This window comes from Quercus suber, unplaced genomic scaffold, assembly GCF_002906115.3.
Source record: "Quercus suber isolate HL8 unplaced genomic scaffold, Cork oak 2.0 scaffold_278, whole genome shotgun sequence".
NCBI classification, from domain to species: domain Eukaryota; kingdom Viridiplantae; phylum Streptophyta; class Magnoliopsida; order Fagales; family Fagaceae; genus Quercus; species Quercus suber.
Genome location: NW_027069734.1, coordinates 901627 through 920337, shown reverse-complemented (window position 1 = coordinate 920337; position 18711 = coordinate 901627). Strand labels below are relative to the sequence as shown.

Sequence of the window (18711 nt, the reverse complement as noted above, 5' to 3'; positions counted from 1 at the left end):
GGCCCACGGGCCCCACAATAGCCCCTCAAAACCCTGCTGCACGTTCCCTCGGACGGGGAGGAGGGTTTTGATACCTGCGGGCTCTCTAGACGAGTCGCCCACTTCAGTTTGTGCTAACGCTGGCGGCTTTTGACTGCCGATGCGCGTTTTTAGCGTTTCAAGACTTAATGGGTGCCCACATTAAATTTTGGCGGCACCACGTTTCCCACTTTCAACGGCATGATCTTTTGCTTTTATGAGCAAGCGGTTACATTTGGAGAACCTAAGGGGGAGTATAAGTACTTGTTTGAACCGCTCGATTTCATCACTTTCGCGCTTACAATTGTTGACGCGTATGATTTGAATCTGGTTGGACTTGTACACTATCTAAGAGTACCGTCATACTTCTGTAAGTCTTCTTTTTCTATCGATCTCAAATTTCCTTGATTTTACTCCTCCTTTTCTTCTCTTAGAACTTTTAGTCATCTTTGGGAATGGGTAAGTTTAAGAAGTTGTTTGAGTCTGACGAGATGATGAACAAATTCATCGTCGACTATGGAATACCCAATAATGTGAGTTTGAAGTACTGTGAAGAAGGGGAGTGGTACCTTAAGAGGAGAGAGGGTGAAGTTGTGATCCCAATATTCGCTTTTGTAGAAGAGGGATGAGAATCCTATGAGGCCGGTGACCCTCAATTATCTTAGGCATTTCGCCTGTCTCCTACCCAGTGTGCCGCGAATGTGTTTAGGATATTAGGGTGCGTAGACATCTTGAATGAGAAAAGGGGCTGAGACTAACTCACCATGATGTGAACTGGTGCTATAACCTCTCCTCCCCGTCCGAGGGAACGTGCAGCAGGGTTTTGAGGGGCTATTGTGGGGCCCGTGGGCCTGATAGCCTCGGCCCATCGGATAGTAGGCCCAAGGCCAACGCCGAGGAGGACTGACCAGCCAAGGCTAGGTTAGACAGAGCCTCTTTTGTGACCCACGCCGAGGACCTGTTCGTCCTCGACATTCTAAGGATAATTTTTGGAGGGGATAAGCTCAGAGCAAGCTGTCACATTCGCACTTAATGCATTCACCTAACCCCTCTGGCTGCATTAATGGGGATATAACCCCTTAGCAGGGCAACGTTGGTCAGAGTGAACCACTTGAGTACTGATAAGGCCTCTGATGGGACAGACGACCAGAAGAGAGGCAAATGGATGATCAACAGATGGACGAAGGAGATAGGAAGATGAAGACTATATAAACAAAAAGGCCTCCTCGGCCACAGGCCGAGGAGCATTCCCCCATTTGTAAAGAAACTCTTAGTATTTTTTATAAAGAAAGTTCATGCTTGGTGATTGACGGCCAGCGCCTAAACCTTTAACCCACTCTCTATAAATTTATTGTTTAGGCTTGATTGGGCTGAAAACCCATTCGTACTCAGGGTCAATCCAAACTGAGTCCCTACAGGTTTCAATATGAGTTTACTGTTAAAATTATTTTTTTGCCTACTAAAAACAACTTATAACTTAGGATTTTTAGCATTTCTTGCTATCTCAAAACCTCCAATTATAAAATATCAATATTTAATGGAATGCTATTGAATCAAATGAAACATTGTTGAAAAAAAAGATTATTTTTCCTTGGATGAAACAAAATTTGGATTTATCATTCCTTAGCTCGAAAAATATGTGGCCATAAAATTGGGATTAAGCAGAACAATATTGACTGCCACTCGGTGATAGAGTCAAGGAAACACCTCTTTCTACCATATTTTGGAACTTAATTTCGTGGAATATATATATATATATATATATCAAGGAAGTCAATTCCGTACTGGAGGTTGTACCAGTTTGGCCATCGGTACAATATATTTCAGGTACCGGTCAATACCGGTGTACCGTTTTGAGTTTACCGCTATTTTATATATTTAATATATATATACACACACAAAATCTCTATTCTAGAGCACATATTTATATGTTTAGTAGTTAAAGTTCGCATAATAATAATTTATTATGAGCACTTAAATTTATATTCATATAATATTTCACTTATTGTTTATCTCTAGCTCACATATCAGCCTATTAATTAATAAAAATATAAAACTAGTGAGCGACAATAGTTGAAAATTTGAAATAAAAGATGTCATTGAAATTTCAAATTTTTTTTTTTTGACATCAAAAAAGTAGAATCATTTTATTAAAGGAAAAGTAATGTAAGTATAATAGGGTCTATGGGCTGTACTAGGCTGATTAGCTAGCCTGAGCCATCGATAAGACATAAACCAATAAAATACAACTCAAAATTATAGCTAGTAGGCCTGAGCCCATAGACAAGACATAAACCAATAAAATACAACTTCAAATTCTAGCTAGTAGGTCCTTTGATTTGCTACTAGTGCCTGATACTCATCAACTCAAATATCAATGTCTACCCGTATGGTGTCAGTACACACAAAATAAGACTACAAGAACCCCACAAAACAAAAGGACCAAGGGGCGTGCAGTTGTAGTCTAAACAACAGATAAGAAGAAGAGAAAAAAGAAAAAGAAAAAGAAAAGAAGGGAAGTGAATGGATGAAGCTAAAGGAGTAAGACGAAGGAAAACCAACTAAATGTTAACGACAACTAACAAAGTGATGTTGAGCCTGTAGGCGACGTGAGCCATTTGGTACTTTTATGTTTTGTTTTGTGTTTTGTGTTTTTTTTTTTTAAATTTTAATTTTAAGAAGCTTTTTGTATCGGTTGGTTTTTACTTTCCGTCCGAAATGATTGATATTCTTTGGTATGGCCGATATGCGGCCGGTATGGCCAATATTTTTTTTTGTACAAAACAAAGGGTATTTATACTGGTTTACTGGCCAGTACGGTACGAAATTGACTTCCTTGCTATTATTTGATTAATTGATGCTTTTAGAGTATTTATTAATAGATTATTTTAGAAAAATTTTGATACCATTTTTATGAAAAATATAAAAAATGTCAAACCACTACTCAATATTCAGTTTCTCAAAAAAAAAAAAAAAAACTCAGCATTCTTTATCTCAACATATTAAAAAGGTTCAAAAAGTTAGTTATTGGCATTTTAATTTCTAAAAATATCCTTAATTTAATTAGTTTATCCTTATTCTAAAAACATTAAAAATGAGGGTAAAACCGTAAATTAACCAAAATTAAAAACAAAAGATCTACAAAATAAAAACAAAATTATTATATAATTTTATATTATATTTGAAATGATGTACAGCTGTACAGCACTTCACCATTACATTGCCAGCCTGTTTCTCAAAAATAAACAAACATTCAGCCAGCCATAGACTCAGACACAAAAGAAACTGAATTCCTGGTTGATCTGGTTTCAAGCAGATGCCGTGTGAATGCCTTTTCCTCTCTCACTTACAAACAACAGTATCCATTCATTCCTTTTAGCAGGACACAATATAGAAACTGAATTCCGTTTTTTGAAGAGACTTCTTGAGCTATTCAGTTAACTTCTGCAGTTTCCTAAACATGTAAGAGTCAATTTTCGAGCAGATCTTATCTCTTCTCCTTTTTGAAATTAACCAAAAAAAAAAAAAAAATTCACATCAAATCTTTTCTTTCTTAATTTATTTTCTTTGTGTTTTTTGTTTTTTCATCATCATTTGTTTGAATATATTTCTGATACATATCATTATTGTGTTTCCAGATTTACCAATATATATTTCTGATGGAGTTCGGCACGGGAAGTACCTCTTCATCTTTTCCATCTTCTTCTACTTTTGGATACACATAAGATGTCTTTCTCAATTTTAGAGGTGAGGATACCCGCAATAATTTTACAGGTCATCTATATACTGCGTTAAAGAATAAAGGCATACATACCTTTAAAGATGATGAAAAACTTCAACAAGGAACAACTATTAAGTCTGAACTGTTTAAAGTAATAGAAGAATCAAGATTTGCTATTGTAATTCTATCAAAAGATTATGCTTCATCAAGCTGGTACTTGATTGAACTTGCAAAAATTATCGAGTGCATGAAAAAGACAGGGCTGACAATTTTGCCTGTTTTTCACGAAGTGGCTCCAAGTGATGTGCGACATTTGAATGGGGTTTTTGAAGAAGCCTTTGCTGAACATAGAGAGGGTTTGGATACCACTTCTTCTCACTCATTGTAGAGTTGTGTTTTGTGTTTTTTTTTTTTTTTTTTTTTTCAGCCGGACTTATTGACTATTTGGAGAAAAAATTACTGTGCATGAACAGTGTGTGTATTGTTCATGTACCGCTTACAATTAAAAAATATTAAAAATGAGTCTCACAATACTATTTATACATTTAAAAATTATTTTGCTACAGTGTTTTCAGCAACAATCAGTTTTCAGCCACTTTCAGCAACAATAAGTTGTATCCAAATGGACCCATAGTGTTCGTTTCGAGGATAAGATAGATGAAGTGAAGAACTGGAGATATGCTTTGGAAAAAGTTGCGAATATTGCTGGCTGGGATTTACGTAATAGGTAAGAATTTCTTCTGAAAACTTTTGGAGAATGATGTTAATGGTTGTAATTTATGGTTACTTGTTTGCACATTTCTTTCTATAATTTTCTAGTCGAATTGGAGAAATTTTCAATTAATTTCCCCTGTATATTAGATAGAATTAAAATAAGCTCAAATAGGCAACTTTTGTCAAGTGGGTAACTTGATATCTCCATTCATTTAGATAGAAAAGTGTTACAATTAAAAAGATACCAAGATCCAGTCCTAATTCTAGCAAATAATTCTTATTTTGCTTTAAGTGTAAGAAAAGAATTCTTAATTTTACTTGTATTGCGAGTATTAGAATTAGAGATGGTAATTTTTATCCATATCCATGAATCTACCCATTACCCACCTTATTTGGATAAGTCTTAACCCAACCCATTTGAATATTTGGATTAAATTGGTAAAGACCCATTTGATTATTTAATTAGATGAGTCTAAATCAAGGAAGTTGATACCGTACCGGTCATTCCAGTCAATTTCGGGCAATACCGGCCGATACCGGGCGTACCGGCCGGTACAGAAAAAAGGTTTTTTTTTTTTTTTTTTTTAAGTTTTGTAATTTTTTGAATTTTTGTTAGGATAGAATGATAACTTATTTGCATTAACTTATTAGTATTATTTATTTTTTTAATATGCAATGATAACTTTTAAGCTTTTTATTTTTTATATTGTGTGTTTTTTTTTCTTTTAATTGATACTAAAGTCTAAAATTATAAATAATTAGTTTTGAATTGATGAAATGTTTTATGGTAAACTTTTATATTTATTATAATATATATACACACACATACATATATATATATATTTATTTAAAAATATAAAAAATAGCGGTAAACCCGAAACGGTACACCGGTATTGACCGGTATCCGAAATATACCGTATCGCTGGGCAAACCGGTATAGCTTCCGGTACGGTATTGACTCCCTTGGTCTAAATGGATAAATTTACTAATAACCACTAAACCCATCTAAAATTTAAATTTAAATAAACCCACCAAAACCCACTAAATCTTTCTAAAATCTAAAACTTAAATAAACATTATAACATCCTTAAACCAAAACATTTGACCTCAGTCTCACTATTAGTCACACTCTCCTTAAACACTTTCCCTTTGATTTTCTCAGTAACCAAACAAAAGTGTATTAGCAACACTTTAATTTAAATCGAAACTTTAATTTTCTCAGTAACCAAATAACAAATCTAATCTCACGCTTGTCTCTCTTTCTCTTTCTCTTAGTATTTTCTTTCTTTTTCCTCCCCATCTCTTCCTCTCGCATCTTATCTGCCAGTAAAGAAGATCTTCTTGCTCTTCTAATCTTTGATTGAAGATTTAATTCTTTGAATTTTCTACCTTTTTCTGATCATCAACAACACCACAACGATTTCCTTTGATTTTTTAGAAATAAATTTAAAAAGAAAAAGAAAAATTATTAATGACTGTGTTTGATAGCAGAGAAAATCAAACGGAAAAGCCATGTAAATCTTCTCCCTTCTGTGTTTGGTAGCCAAGAAAACTATAAGGAAAAACCTCATCTTCTTCGCAAAGAAACCCAGAAAAACCCTGTGGTCCTAACAAACTTATTCCCTCTCTCAATTTGTGTATTTCTCTCTCTTCTTTACCCCTCTTCTTTCTACATCTACCCACCACTGGCAACAAGAATATCAACGCCAAAGTGGTGAGATATATATATTTTTTAATTTTAATTTTATTATTATTTAGATAAGTTTGTTTGTGCCTTATTTCGTACAAATTCTGATGTGCATTTGCTTCCATTCTAAAGATTTGTGGTCCTTGAATCTTTTTTAGTTGTTCTGCCTTTTTTTACTTTTGTCCTTTTTTTTTTTAATGTCCAAAGCCAAAGGTATATTGGTAATTTTGAAAGTGTAGGGGGTATTTGGGTAATTTTGAGTATTTAAGGGTATTTTGGTAATTTTGGAAGTCAATAGGGTATTCAACTAGTTTTAGAGATATTATTGGGTTAAATGGATTAAATGAGTGGGTTACTAATTAAATGGGTTGGGTGGGTAATGAATAATTAATTTATATATAAACAGGTCATAAATGGATAAATGAGTAATTACATACTCAATCCATTTATGACCCAACCCGCCCATTTGCCACCCCTAATTAGAACTTTGGATTACTTCAAGATTTAGTATACACATGGATTAGATCAGGATTTAGTATAAATACAATACAATTTTTTTTTTTTTTTGTTTTTTTTTTAGGAAAACGTACAATACAATTCAATGTCTTCAACTCAATAGTAACTTAGTAAGCATATATTATAACTATTTAGGCCTTTCCGCCTTGGAATATTATGGCTGACCCACATTAATTAATTCCATTTGTTTTTTCTATGTTCTCTTTCTTTCTTTTTTGTATTTTGTATTTTTTTTAGTTTTTGGTCAGAAGGAATACACTAAAGAAAACTACAAACAAAAACTCATCTCAGTACAGCGCCTAGCCACACTACCCCCAGAAAGATCATTCTCAACAACACCAGCCATATCCTCAGGGGGGTTCTCGAAAACAATGAAATTCTGGTCTTGAAACATCCCTTTCCTCGCCATGAAGTCTGCGCAACTATTGGCTTCACGGTAACAATGCTTCACCCGAAATTGAGGGATTTCATAGATCAGTTTCCTATAGTCCTCAAGGGGGGAAGAAATCGATCTATTACAATACTGGGGATTTCCTAACATATCCACAACAGCCTTCGCATCCATTTCGATCTCCACCATATCCAGATTCCTCTCCACACAAAGCATAAGTCCATCCCGAATAGCCCACAGTTTAGCCATAAGGCTCGAAGCAATGCCAATATTCTTGGAAAAACCAACAATCCATCTGCCAGTCCAATCCTGAATGACACCACCTCCACCAGCTAGCCCTGGGTTGCCCAATGACGACCCATCTGTATTTAGCTTCATCCACCCTACTGCAGGTTTATCCCAATAAACTTGTTTAATCACCGTATAAGGTTTTCCTTTCTTTGGATAGGCACAAAAGTAGTATTCCACAGAGTTGCTCATAATATCTTTTGCAATGTGAGGGTTCTGTGCCTTATTATTAAACACATATTGGTTCCGATTTTTCCAGATAATCCATACAGCAAAGGAGAAAATGATTTTCCAAGGAGGTTGATTTTCATCCGTAGCTTTTCCAGCCTTGCCATTTGTTGCCAACCAATTGCCCAGGTCTGATACAAAGAAATCCCTATCAAAACCCCCCGCTCCCAACTTATTCCACACCGGCCTAACCAAATCGCAGTTACGAAGAGCGTGAGTAATAGTCTCAGTTTCTTTCAGACATCGAGGACACCGGGCATCAACCGCCATTCCCCTAGCAGATAAACATCCATTAACCCCAATACTGTTGTGAACACACTTCCAAAGAAAAAAATGAATTTTTGGGAGAGTATGAAGCTTCCAAATCCATTGTCCACTAAAGTCTGAGTTTGGATTCAATCCATAGGCCATTTTGTAAGCACTTTTCAGATTAAACTCCCCACGAGGAGACTCCTTCCACAAAATTTTATCTCTACTCAAAGAAGCTAAGGCAAAAGGAATGGCTTGAATTTCCAGCTTGAGTGAGGAAGGAAAATCAAAGGGGATATGATCCCACCTCCACCCCTCTGAGGATGCTATATCCTTAACTTTCCACTCCGCTACCCCCCTAGGCAGAGTACCTTGAACTTGCTGTCTTAGGGAGCCATTTTTTGTCCAAGCATCATACCAAAAACTCAGGTTACTGTCTTTCCCAATCGCCCATGTAACTCCTTGCTGAAATAGCTCCGCACCTTTATTCATACCCCTCCAAATTTGAGACCTTGGCAAGCTATTAGGATTCCTCGAGTTTAGTCTTCGGTTTGTGCAGTACTTGGCTTTAAGAACTCACGCCCATAAACTCTCACTTTCCGTGTGAAACCTCCAATTCAACTTGATTAGCATCGCTAAATTTCTCCCTTTAGCACTTTGCAGACCGAGCCCACCTTCAACTTTTGGTTGGGTCACCTTCTCCCAACCCACCCAGTGAACTTTCCTTGCCAATTCTGATGAACCCCACAAAAAGCTCCTATTTACTCGATCGATGCCCTCTAAAATTCTGGTTGGGAGGAGATTACATTGCATAACATAGGCAGGGATCGTAGAGGACGAAGCCTGAATAAGGACAGCCCGACCCGCCGAGAAAGGAGATTAGCCTTCCATCCAGCAAGTTTGTTCTTGACTCTATCCAAGATGAAGTTGAAATCCAGAGAGGATGAGCCAAGATGCATAATAGGGATTCCAAGGTACTTACCAATATTAGAGGTGGAGGCAAAACCCAACATATCACAAAATGACTCCCTTGCTTCCCTGTCTATATTTGGCGAAAAGTATACCCGAGACTTAGCCACACTGATAGTCTAACCAGTTTTGTTGCAAAACTCATCTAGGACTTCCCTAATAGTTGAGCAATTAATTTGATTTGCCTTAGCAAAAAGCATAATATCATCTACAAACATTAGGTGGGAGAAGGCTATACCACCTTGGGAGGTTTTGACCAGATTCCAAAGCTTCTGGCCACATTTCTCCTCTATGAGCTGCTCCAAATATTCCATACAAAGGATAAACAAATATGGCAACAAAGGATCACCCTGTCTGATTCCCCTAGATGGCAGGAAAGGCTCAAGACTCCACCCATTAAAAAGAATTGATGAGGAGCTAGAGCTCACACAGCTCATAATAAGGTCGAGAAGATTTTGCGACAAATTTATCTTTGTAAGCACTTCGCGGATGAAACTCTTTTTATGTACGATATATTTGCTACATACGATTATTTGGTACCTTATTATGGCATTGTACGATATATTTGCTAGAAAGCCGTTTTTATCTCATACAAAACAAGATCTACTTCCATGATGTTAGAAATCAATAGCTTTAATGAGTTTTGGACCTTTTGTCAACTCTTGACAAGCTCAGACTTACTATTTATATTTTATTCGACTACTAAAATATAATTGCACCCTAAATTTTATTAATAAAATATTTATCCCAAGGCTCTATTATTAATATTCGACCCCCTTATAAAATAATCTATAGCGAAACAAAATCATAAAAGTTACTGTCACTTCGTAAATCACTACATCTTATTTCCTTGAGTCCCAAGTTAAATATTTCAATTACATATATTTATGAAATTTAATTTCATTAAATATAAACTTTAGTAACTCTTTACTAAATTGGTTGGGCCAAACACTTTGAATGATCAATTCCCAATAAACTTATCTCAAGAAGATGTTTTGTGTCTTTAGAAAAAGATTATGGATTTTATCTAGAGAATGTGTATTCCCACAAAACTACATACGATTACCTAACAGGCAAAGGTTTTGACCGTGCAATATCTCACTCTGGTATCGATCGAAGCAACCAACATTTCATGTTTGAGTTCACCATTCTCTTAAAATTGAGAGTCTATGTAAATAGCAGTTATGAAATTCATTGTTTAATTTAGGTGACAGTAGTTAATAGAACAATAAATCTTACAACGGTCCAGTTAGGTGTACTTACACACTTAACACAAAAACATATCAATCAAAAGTCTATACTTCTGTGATCAAGACAAATCATCAAATTGATATGTTATAGTCTTCATGAATGAAATGCCTAATTTCACCATTGACCATGAACTAGGATTTATGACTTTACAAGGACTTGTGATTTAGATCTTTACCATGCAAATCTTATTCCAATACAAGGCATGGAATACTTTTGTTGGTGGACAAGGAATACCATCATTAGTGAACAAGGAATAGACTTTTTTTTCACACCAAGGAAACCCAAACCAAACCCAATTAGGAATTTGAGACAATTTCTAACATACCCGTCCTTGGATCTTGTATGAACTGATCTTTAAGGTTCAAATTCTAATGGAGTTAAATTTACTCTCTTTGGTATAAAAACAGAAAAATGGAGTCTATGGAGAGAGAGAGAAGTATGTCATATTTGGGTTGGTTGGGAAAATAACCATAGTTTTGAAACCAGTGATCTAACTGAATTAATAGGGAACCAGCTCAAGAGCTGGAACTCCCACCTGGGTGGTTGTCATATCGGACAATTAAAGGAAACTTACGGGCCCATAAGTTTACTTTAATTGTCCAATATGACGGCTTAATGCTTGGTTTTTGTTAGGAATGGAAAACTAGTGGATCTAAATACATTTTTTAAGAATTAGCTCTATTAAAAACGTTTATGATACGTGGGTTCCAGTTAGTTCAACTGGTAAAGTTTCTGATAGTTTTTTTTTTTTTTTTTTGAGAGAGAAGTTTATGATAGTTGAATAAGATATTTGGGTTTCAATCTCCGTCTACATAAAAAACCAATTTGTGTCTTGATCTGATAATAAATAGCTAATAAATAGCTATTATTATGATACCTACCAATAAAATAATAAAATTTTTATATTAGTTTTTTTTTATCGGAATTTTATATTAGTTTTTATTATAATAAAATAATTAGCATTTATTAATACTGATTATGTGTCGAGTTAAGAGAAAAAAAAAAAAATCTTTTTTTTTTTCTTTTTTTTGGAGAAACTACAGCTCAATTCTCTTTATAACTAAAATACTTGAAAGATTAACTGTAACTTTAATGTCTTTTTTATACTTTATTATTTCTATTTTTTCTTATAAAATATGTGAAAATAACTACCCGCACACCCTTAGTGTAATGGTTACCCTACAAACACTTATACTTGTGGTGAAGATAAGTGCTTGTTACTTGTTACTTGTTTTTCAAAATTAAAATAAATTTGTTTACTTTCAAAAGTTCAATGTTTAATTTGATACTTTTGATAATATGTGATTTAATTTGGACTCTCCCTAATTTATAGGGTTCAAAGTGAAATTTGCCCCCTTTTTTCCATCATTTTCCTTTTTCCATTTAAATAAATGATTGGCATCATCTTTCTCAATTGTCATCACTTACGAATGAACTCAATAATCTTTAAAGTGAAATTTGCCCCTCTTTTTTTCCTTTTACATTTAAATAAATTATTGGCATCATCTTCGTCATCACTTACAGCTCAATTTTTTTGTAGAGAAAAAATTCTCCTACCAACGAAAGCTTAAAGAATTCCTAAAGCTGAATTAGAAAAATAGTGAAGCTACAAGCCTATACTTAATATAATATGACATGCTACAAAGAAAAGAACTAGAAATAGTTAAAAAAAAAAAAATTATGAATCATATTAAAACTGAAATAATGCTATCTATCCGAAGCTTTATTGAAGGCTGTTAATTTCAGATTCAAAAAGGCAATTGTTTCTTTTCAACCATTCCAAACAAAGGCCACTTCGCAAATGATAAGTCCAGATGCCCAACTATGCAGTGCAAATTTTGTTTGGTCTGTTTGTTTTTTTCTTTATTTTTCTTTCTTTCTTTCTTTCTTCCTATATTGATATTTAGAATTCCTTTTTTTTTTTTCTTTTTTGAGAACAGAATTCCCTTTTCTATAGTAATTAAATTGAAATTTATGAAGTATTTTTCTCTGAGCCTTTTGCCTCTTTTTCTGACTCAATAAATTTTTTGTTCAATATTCCTCTTTGTAGGAGCGAGTCACCAGTTATTGAAGAGATTGTCAGGAAGATATATGGTCAATTGAATTCTATATACTCAAATGTTCACGAGGATTGTGTTGGATTGGACTCTCGTGTGACAGAAATAAAAAATTCATATTTAGGCATTGGGTTGGAAGATGTACGTTTTATAGGAATTTGGGGAATGGGTGGAATGGGTAAAACAACCCTAGCACGAGTCCTTCATCAAAGGATTCATTATCATTTTGATGCCAGTAGCTTTATTGGCAATGTTAGAGAAGAAAGTTGTAAAAATGGTCTAATTTCTCTACAAAAACAACTTCTTGATGATATCTTGATTGAAAGCGACATCCAAATACGGGACATTCCGTGGGGAATCAATATGATAAAGGATAGATTATGTAAGAAAAAGGTTCTTATCACTCTTGATGATGTGGATCAACTTGACCAATTAAATGCATTAGCAGGCAAGAGAGATTGGTTTGGTCAAGGGAGTAGAATCATTATAACAACCAGAGATAAGCATCTATTGATCAAACATGGTATGACTAAAGCTGAAATATACAACATTATGAAACTGGAGGAGAATGAAGCTCTTAAACTCTTTAGTAGGGAAGTCTTCAAGAAGGACTATCCTCCAAAAGATTTCATGAAAATGTCCCAAAATTTTATTCACTATGCTGATGGACTTCCTTTAGCTCTTAAAGTTTTGGGTGCTAACTTGATGAAAAGAGAACCAGTTGATTGGAAAGATATCCTAGATAATCTGAAAGAAGATCCTCCAAGTCAATTGATGGGTGTTTTTGAAATCAGTTTTAATGGCTTATATTCTAAACAGAAAAACGTGTTTTTAGATATTGCTTGTTTCTTCAATGGGTTCAACAAAGATTGGGTAGCAAATATACTACAAACGAGCATAGAAATAGATGTTCTTGTGGAAAAATCTCTCATAGAAGTCTCACGTTTTGGAAACTTGTGGATCCATGATACACTACAAGATTTTGGTAGGGAAATTGTTCGTCGTAAATACCCTGATGAGCACGGTCAACGTAGTAGGTTGTGGCTTAGTGATGATATATTTCATGTACTGAAACATGATACAGTAAGTTCACTATACCACTTCTTAGGTTTTCTTATCTTATATATTTGGGCAATACAACTAAGTGTTTCTTATCTAACAGTATGCTTATTCTCTCTATCTCTCTCTTTTGTTACTAGGGAACAGAAAAAGTTAAAGGCATATTCCTTAGCTCATCTTTTATAGAAGAAAAGGAAGTACACTTGAATGCTAAAGTCTTCTCAAAGATGATAAACTTAAGATTGCTTCAAATCGATCATGTCCACCTTCCCCGAGGTCTAGATTATCTTTCTAATGAATTATGTTTTATGAACTGGGCTAATTATCCTTTGAAATCCTTGCCAGAAAGTTTCCATCCAAATAAACTCATTGAACTCATTATGCATGCCGGTAGTTTAAAGCAACTATGGAAGGGAATTAAGGTAAGATTTCCACTAATGCAACAACGTGCTTTTTTTTTTCTTAATATAAACATTATGTTCAAAATGGTCTAATTTTCTTTATTTACTTTATATATATATATATATATATAAACAGAGTTCAAAGATGTTAAAACACATCGATCTCAGTTACTCCAAGGACTTGATCAAGATCCCCGACCTCACCGAAGTCCCAAATCTTGAGAAGCTAATTCTTAAAGGCTGTACAAGTTTGTCTAAGATTCACACTTCACTCGGATATCTTGAAAAACTTATTTTATTGGATCTGGATGGTTGTGTATGTCTTAAAAGTCTTCCATGCAAGATCAACTCAGAATGTCTTGTTATTGATCTTAATGGTTGTTTGAGGTTGAAGAATTTTCCAGAGATTGTGGGAAATATGTCACGTTTACCACTCCTTGATTTGGCTGGGACTGCTATAGAAGGACTACCGTTGTCAATAAAGCATTTAACTGACCTTACTCTATTGAGTCTGAGAGACTGCAAATTCCTTTTAAGTCTTCCTGATACCATTTGTTGTTTGACGTCTCTAACAACGCTCACTTTATCTGGTTGCTCAAGACTTAACAAATTGCCAACGAATCTAGGGAATCTTGTATGCCTAGATAACCTGGGAGTGATTGGAATTGCTATAAGTGAACTACCATCATCAGTGGAGCATTTAACTCGCCTGACGTCATTGAATTTAAGTGATTGCAAGGACCTTTTAAGTCTCCCAGATACCATTTGTAGTATGACATATCTAAAAGAGCCCATTCTATCTGGTTGCTCAACACTTCACAGATTGCCAAAGAACTTGGGGAATCTCACAGGCTTGAAGGAGCTAGATGTGAATAAAACTGCCATAAGAGAACTACCATCATCATTGGAGCATTTATCTAATCTTACTTCATTGAATCTAAGCGATTGTAAGGAGCTTCTGAGTATTCCAAATGCCACTTGTAATATAACAAATATTAAAACTCTCTTTCTATCTGGCTGTTCAAAACTTGAAGATTTGCCGGAGAACATTGGGAATCTCATAGGCCTAAAGAAGCTAGAAATTGGAACTGCTGTGAGAGAGCCACCTTCCTCCATCTTTCTCATAAAAAATCTCGAAGTACTATGTTTTCATGGATGTGAAGGGACATTGTCTACACAGAGTCCAAATCCTGTGCGTTTGGAATTGCCCTCCCTATCTTGTTTGCGTTCTTTAGTCAAACTGGAATTAAGGGATTGCAATCTTCGAGCAGTACCTAATGATATTGACAGCTTGCACCTCCTAGAAAATCTAAATCTAAGCGAAAATAATTTTGTTTGTTTACCTGAAAGCATCATTCGGCTATCCAAGTTGAAAGTTATATATATTGAGAATTGCACTAGTCTTCGATCTTTGCCACAAATTCCATTATCTACTCGAAGTATTTGGGCAAATGGTTGTACCTCACTAGAAACATTACCTAATCAATTAAAACAGGAAAGCTTTTTTGAGCCGAATGTATATCTTCTCAATTGCTTCAAATTGGCTGACAATCAAGGCTTCAGTGACAAGTTTTTAACATTGCTATCATGTTACTTTCAGGTTCTCTCTCTCTCTCTCTATCTCTCTCTCTCTCAAACATCATGTTTTTTATGTTTCAGGAACTTTGTTATTATGACTTCTCAGGAACAAAGAGTTATGATCTCGTTGTTCCTGGAAGAAAATTTCCAAAATGGTTTAGCCATCAAAGTGCAGGGGCTTCAGTGACTCTGCAAGTGCCTCCCAATTTTGATGAGAAATGTTTGGCAATTGGAATGGGCGCTGCTTTTGAGCATCTTCCCTCTGGCCTAGGTGGTTTGTTTGATAGTGGATCTCATGATAGAACGAGACATATGCTTTCTTGTTCCATTCCGTTGCATCCAAAAAGTGGATCTGACAGATTCATGGTCTACACCCGAAAATTTCCCTCTCCCGAAAATTTTGGTCCGGTTGAATCAAGACACCTTTGGCTGATTTATGTACGCAGAGAATTCTTCGATAATTTCGAACTTGGGGAGAATGGATTTTATTTTCAAATTGAATTTCAAACAGAAGGTACAGGCTTGATGGTTACGAACTGCAGGGCCCATTTTGTATTTAAGCAAGACATTGAAGATCTCAGCAAAACCAACGAGATGGATTTCGTTTTCTATGATAATCATCTAAACTCAGAGGTACCGGCAGATGGAAGCTCTAGAGTTGAACCAAGCCATGATGGTAACTATGATGGAGCTGGACCTAGTGGAGAAGGTAGCTCTAATGAACTTCGTGGAGAAAGCTCAAATGATGGGGCTGGACCTAGTGGAGAGGGTAGCTCTAATGGCATGACAGGCACAAAGAGGATATGGCGCCCTAATAGAATGCCGCGTTTGGGAAATTGGTTTGGGAATTTATGGCGTTGATGATCACTCTGATTGTCAGGAATCCGTGATTGCAAAATATATAAATAATTTTTATTAAAAAAAAAAAATAGTGAGGAATCCTCGTGAAAGTGGGAGCTTTGATGAATTTGGAAGCCTAATAAACTTTTGTAAGTCGCCATCTATCTCCATCTCATTCTTTTCTTTTCTTTTTTTTGTTGCTAATTGCTAAACTATAAGCTGCTGCATCTTTCTCCATCTTACCGATCAGGCTGGTATACTTGAATTTCTTTTCCTTTTTGATCTGTGACTGGGGCCATACTGAATATGATGCAAGTTATTGGACTCCGGGTAAGGAATAACTGTCGCATTGCTAGGACACGATGTAATTAAATCCCTCTATATCCAATGGCAATTGTTCCAACCTTACCGCTACACATCCAAATCCAATTGCATGAACTACCTTAGAAAGCTCCCTTTACGCTGGTAAGTTTGAGATAATTGCTTTCACATACTTTGATTTGATTTCCATTCCTGTATCTTTGTTTCTGAAATAACAACAATTCCTCAATCCCAAAGTTTCAAGATTGATTTTTTTCTTGCAGCTCTCCCGGTTCACACGCACCAAGTTATTACATTGAGAAATCTCATATGAGGTGGCCCATAAGATGCTGACAAGAAGTTTTGAACGCACAATTCCACGAATATCACGAAGCCTTAAGAACCACTCAGCCAACTCCTAGGGATCAAGATAGATTATGAATCCTCATGGTGAGTTGTATATATTCGATCTTTTCCATAATATTTTTCGTTTTAAGGAAAAAAAAAATTATAGTTACAACAATAATACTTCCAAAAAAAAATAATAAAAAAGCAACGAGAGAGGGGATTAGAAACTTGATTCTCCTGATAAAAGAGAACATATAATACCACTTAGCAGGCTTTTCCACAATAATTAACTAGCCTAATACTAGAAAGTAGAAAAAATCTCCATACAAAGTTTATTATTAGGGTGAGGTACATCATTTGGTTGAAGTAATTGCCACGCTCATCTTTTCCCAATATTAATTATTAGAAGTTCATAATTTATGCCAGTATTGCGTCTATATATATATATATATATATAGATCAGTACAGTTAGAAAACATTTTATCTACCTCACACTAATTTGGATCTTTATAATTTATAATAGTTAAAGGCATGTTGCACATTTTATGATAAATATATAGAATATATGATTTACTTGAGAAACAATAACAAAATAAATATTTATTTATTTGATGGGATATCTTCATAGAACACATATTGAGCTGGACAAATCGCTCAAGTTCAATAAATGAAACTGAATTTCGTTCGGACAGATTATTTATTTAATAAGAATAAATACAAAGGTTAATAATAATAATAATAAAAATCTGGCAATTATACTCATAGTTGATTTTCTTTTGTGTTTCCTAAACCAAATTAATGTTTCAGAAGAGGACATAAGAAACTAACGCATCTAACTGGAAGATATTTCTCGAACTTTATGCTATTAAAAGTTACCCAATCTAGAGATGATATGTAATTGTGCAATTGTTTTCTGATCCTTTCATAAGCAGTTTGTCAATACTACATCAGAGGAACAATCCAACATAGCTATTGAAGCTTCAGTCTGGGATCTATGAGGTGCCTGTTCGTACTGCAAAGTTTTCTAAAAACTCTCTGCTCCAGACAAAAAAAAAAAAAAACATAGTGCTGGGATGAAGTATCAGCCGAAGTCTAAAAATCCAAAGCCCGTCTACTTCAGACCATGGCATTTTATCTAGGAACTTTTACTGGTTGCATCTGTCTGGTGGAGATTACGAGCTGATGGAGCCATACAGAACCATCACATGCTATGTTTTAATGTGTCTATGTATGTGTGTGTGTATAACATTGGTCCCTATTCTTTACACCATATTTCAATTTGGTCCCTAACCTTTTAATTTTATCAATTTGATTCCTAACATTTTTAATGTCGTGTCAATTTGATCTCTACTGTTAAGTGTTAGATGAAAAATGCTGATGTGGCTAACAGCCCAAATAAATTTTTTTTTTTTTTTTTTTTTTTTTGGTCAACTAACATTTGTATCACCACGTCTATTTTTTTTTTTTTTTTTTTTTTTTTGGTCAACTAACATTTGTATCACCACGTCATATTACATTTATAAAATAAAATAAAAAAGTAATTTTTCCCTGCTATTAGGATGGCATTAATCAGTTTTGCCTTTTTTTTTATATTACAAACAGGGTTTATCACAAAAGCCCCACAAAAACGCTAGGCTAAGAGCATTCGCATCAGCATGTGGATAATCATCTATAATACAAAAACTTCCTCATTCGCTCCTTTTTTTCTCTCTCTTCTCCATCTGCACAACCAACCCCTCATCATCTTCTTCCTCCGATACACACTCCCACAGACAAAATAAAAAATCAACCACCACAAAATCAACAACAATATCAACAACAAAATAACCCACAGATACCACAAAACCAAACACACCCACACACAGACACACCAATGGAGACAAAGAGAGTGGATCGGCGCTTGTGGCGGATCGGCGTGCTTGGATCGGAGCGCTTGGATCGGCATTCTTCTCGTTGTGCTTGGATCGGAGTTCTTCTCGCCGTGCTTGGATCGGAGTTTCAGATCGGCGCCGTGCTTGGATTGGAGTTTCAGATGGAAATTTCAGATCGGCGATGGTTCGTAGTTGTGGATCGGAGCTCGTGGGAGCTTGGATCGG

At 35.2% G+C, this 18711-nt stretch overlaps 1 protein-coding gene across 1 annotated transcript in view; it reads left to right on the top strand.

Annotated features, from left to right (window-relative positions):
• The window catches only part of LOC112028745 (disease resistance protein Roq1), a 19858-nt gene extending 1915 nt beyond the window's left edge, over positions 1–17943 (top strand). The window contains exons 2-9 of the mRNA XM_065781796.1: positions 3764–4095; positions 4352–4466; positions 12083–13172; positions 13289–13570; positions 13686–16116; positions 16218–16432; positions 16552–16717; positions 17548–17943. Coding sequence (XP_065637868.1) covers positions 3764–4095; positions 4352–4466; positions 12083–13172; positions 13289–13570; positions 13686–15314 — 3448 coding nt within the window. The 3' untranslated portion in view covers positions 15315–16116; positions 16218–16432; positions 16552–16717; positions 17548–17943. The remainder of the gene's footprint in view (positions 1–3763; positions 4096–4351; positions 4467–12082; positions 13173–13288; positions 13571–13685; positions 16117–16217; positions 16433–16551; positions 16718–17547) is intronic.
• The last annotated feature ends 768 nt before the right edge of the window (positions 17944–18711 follow it).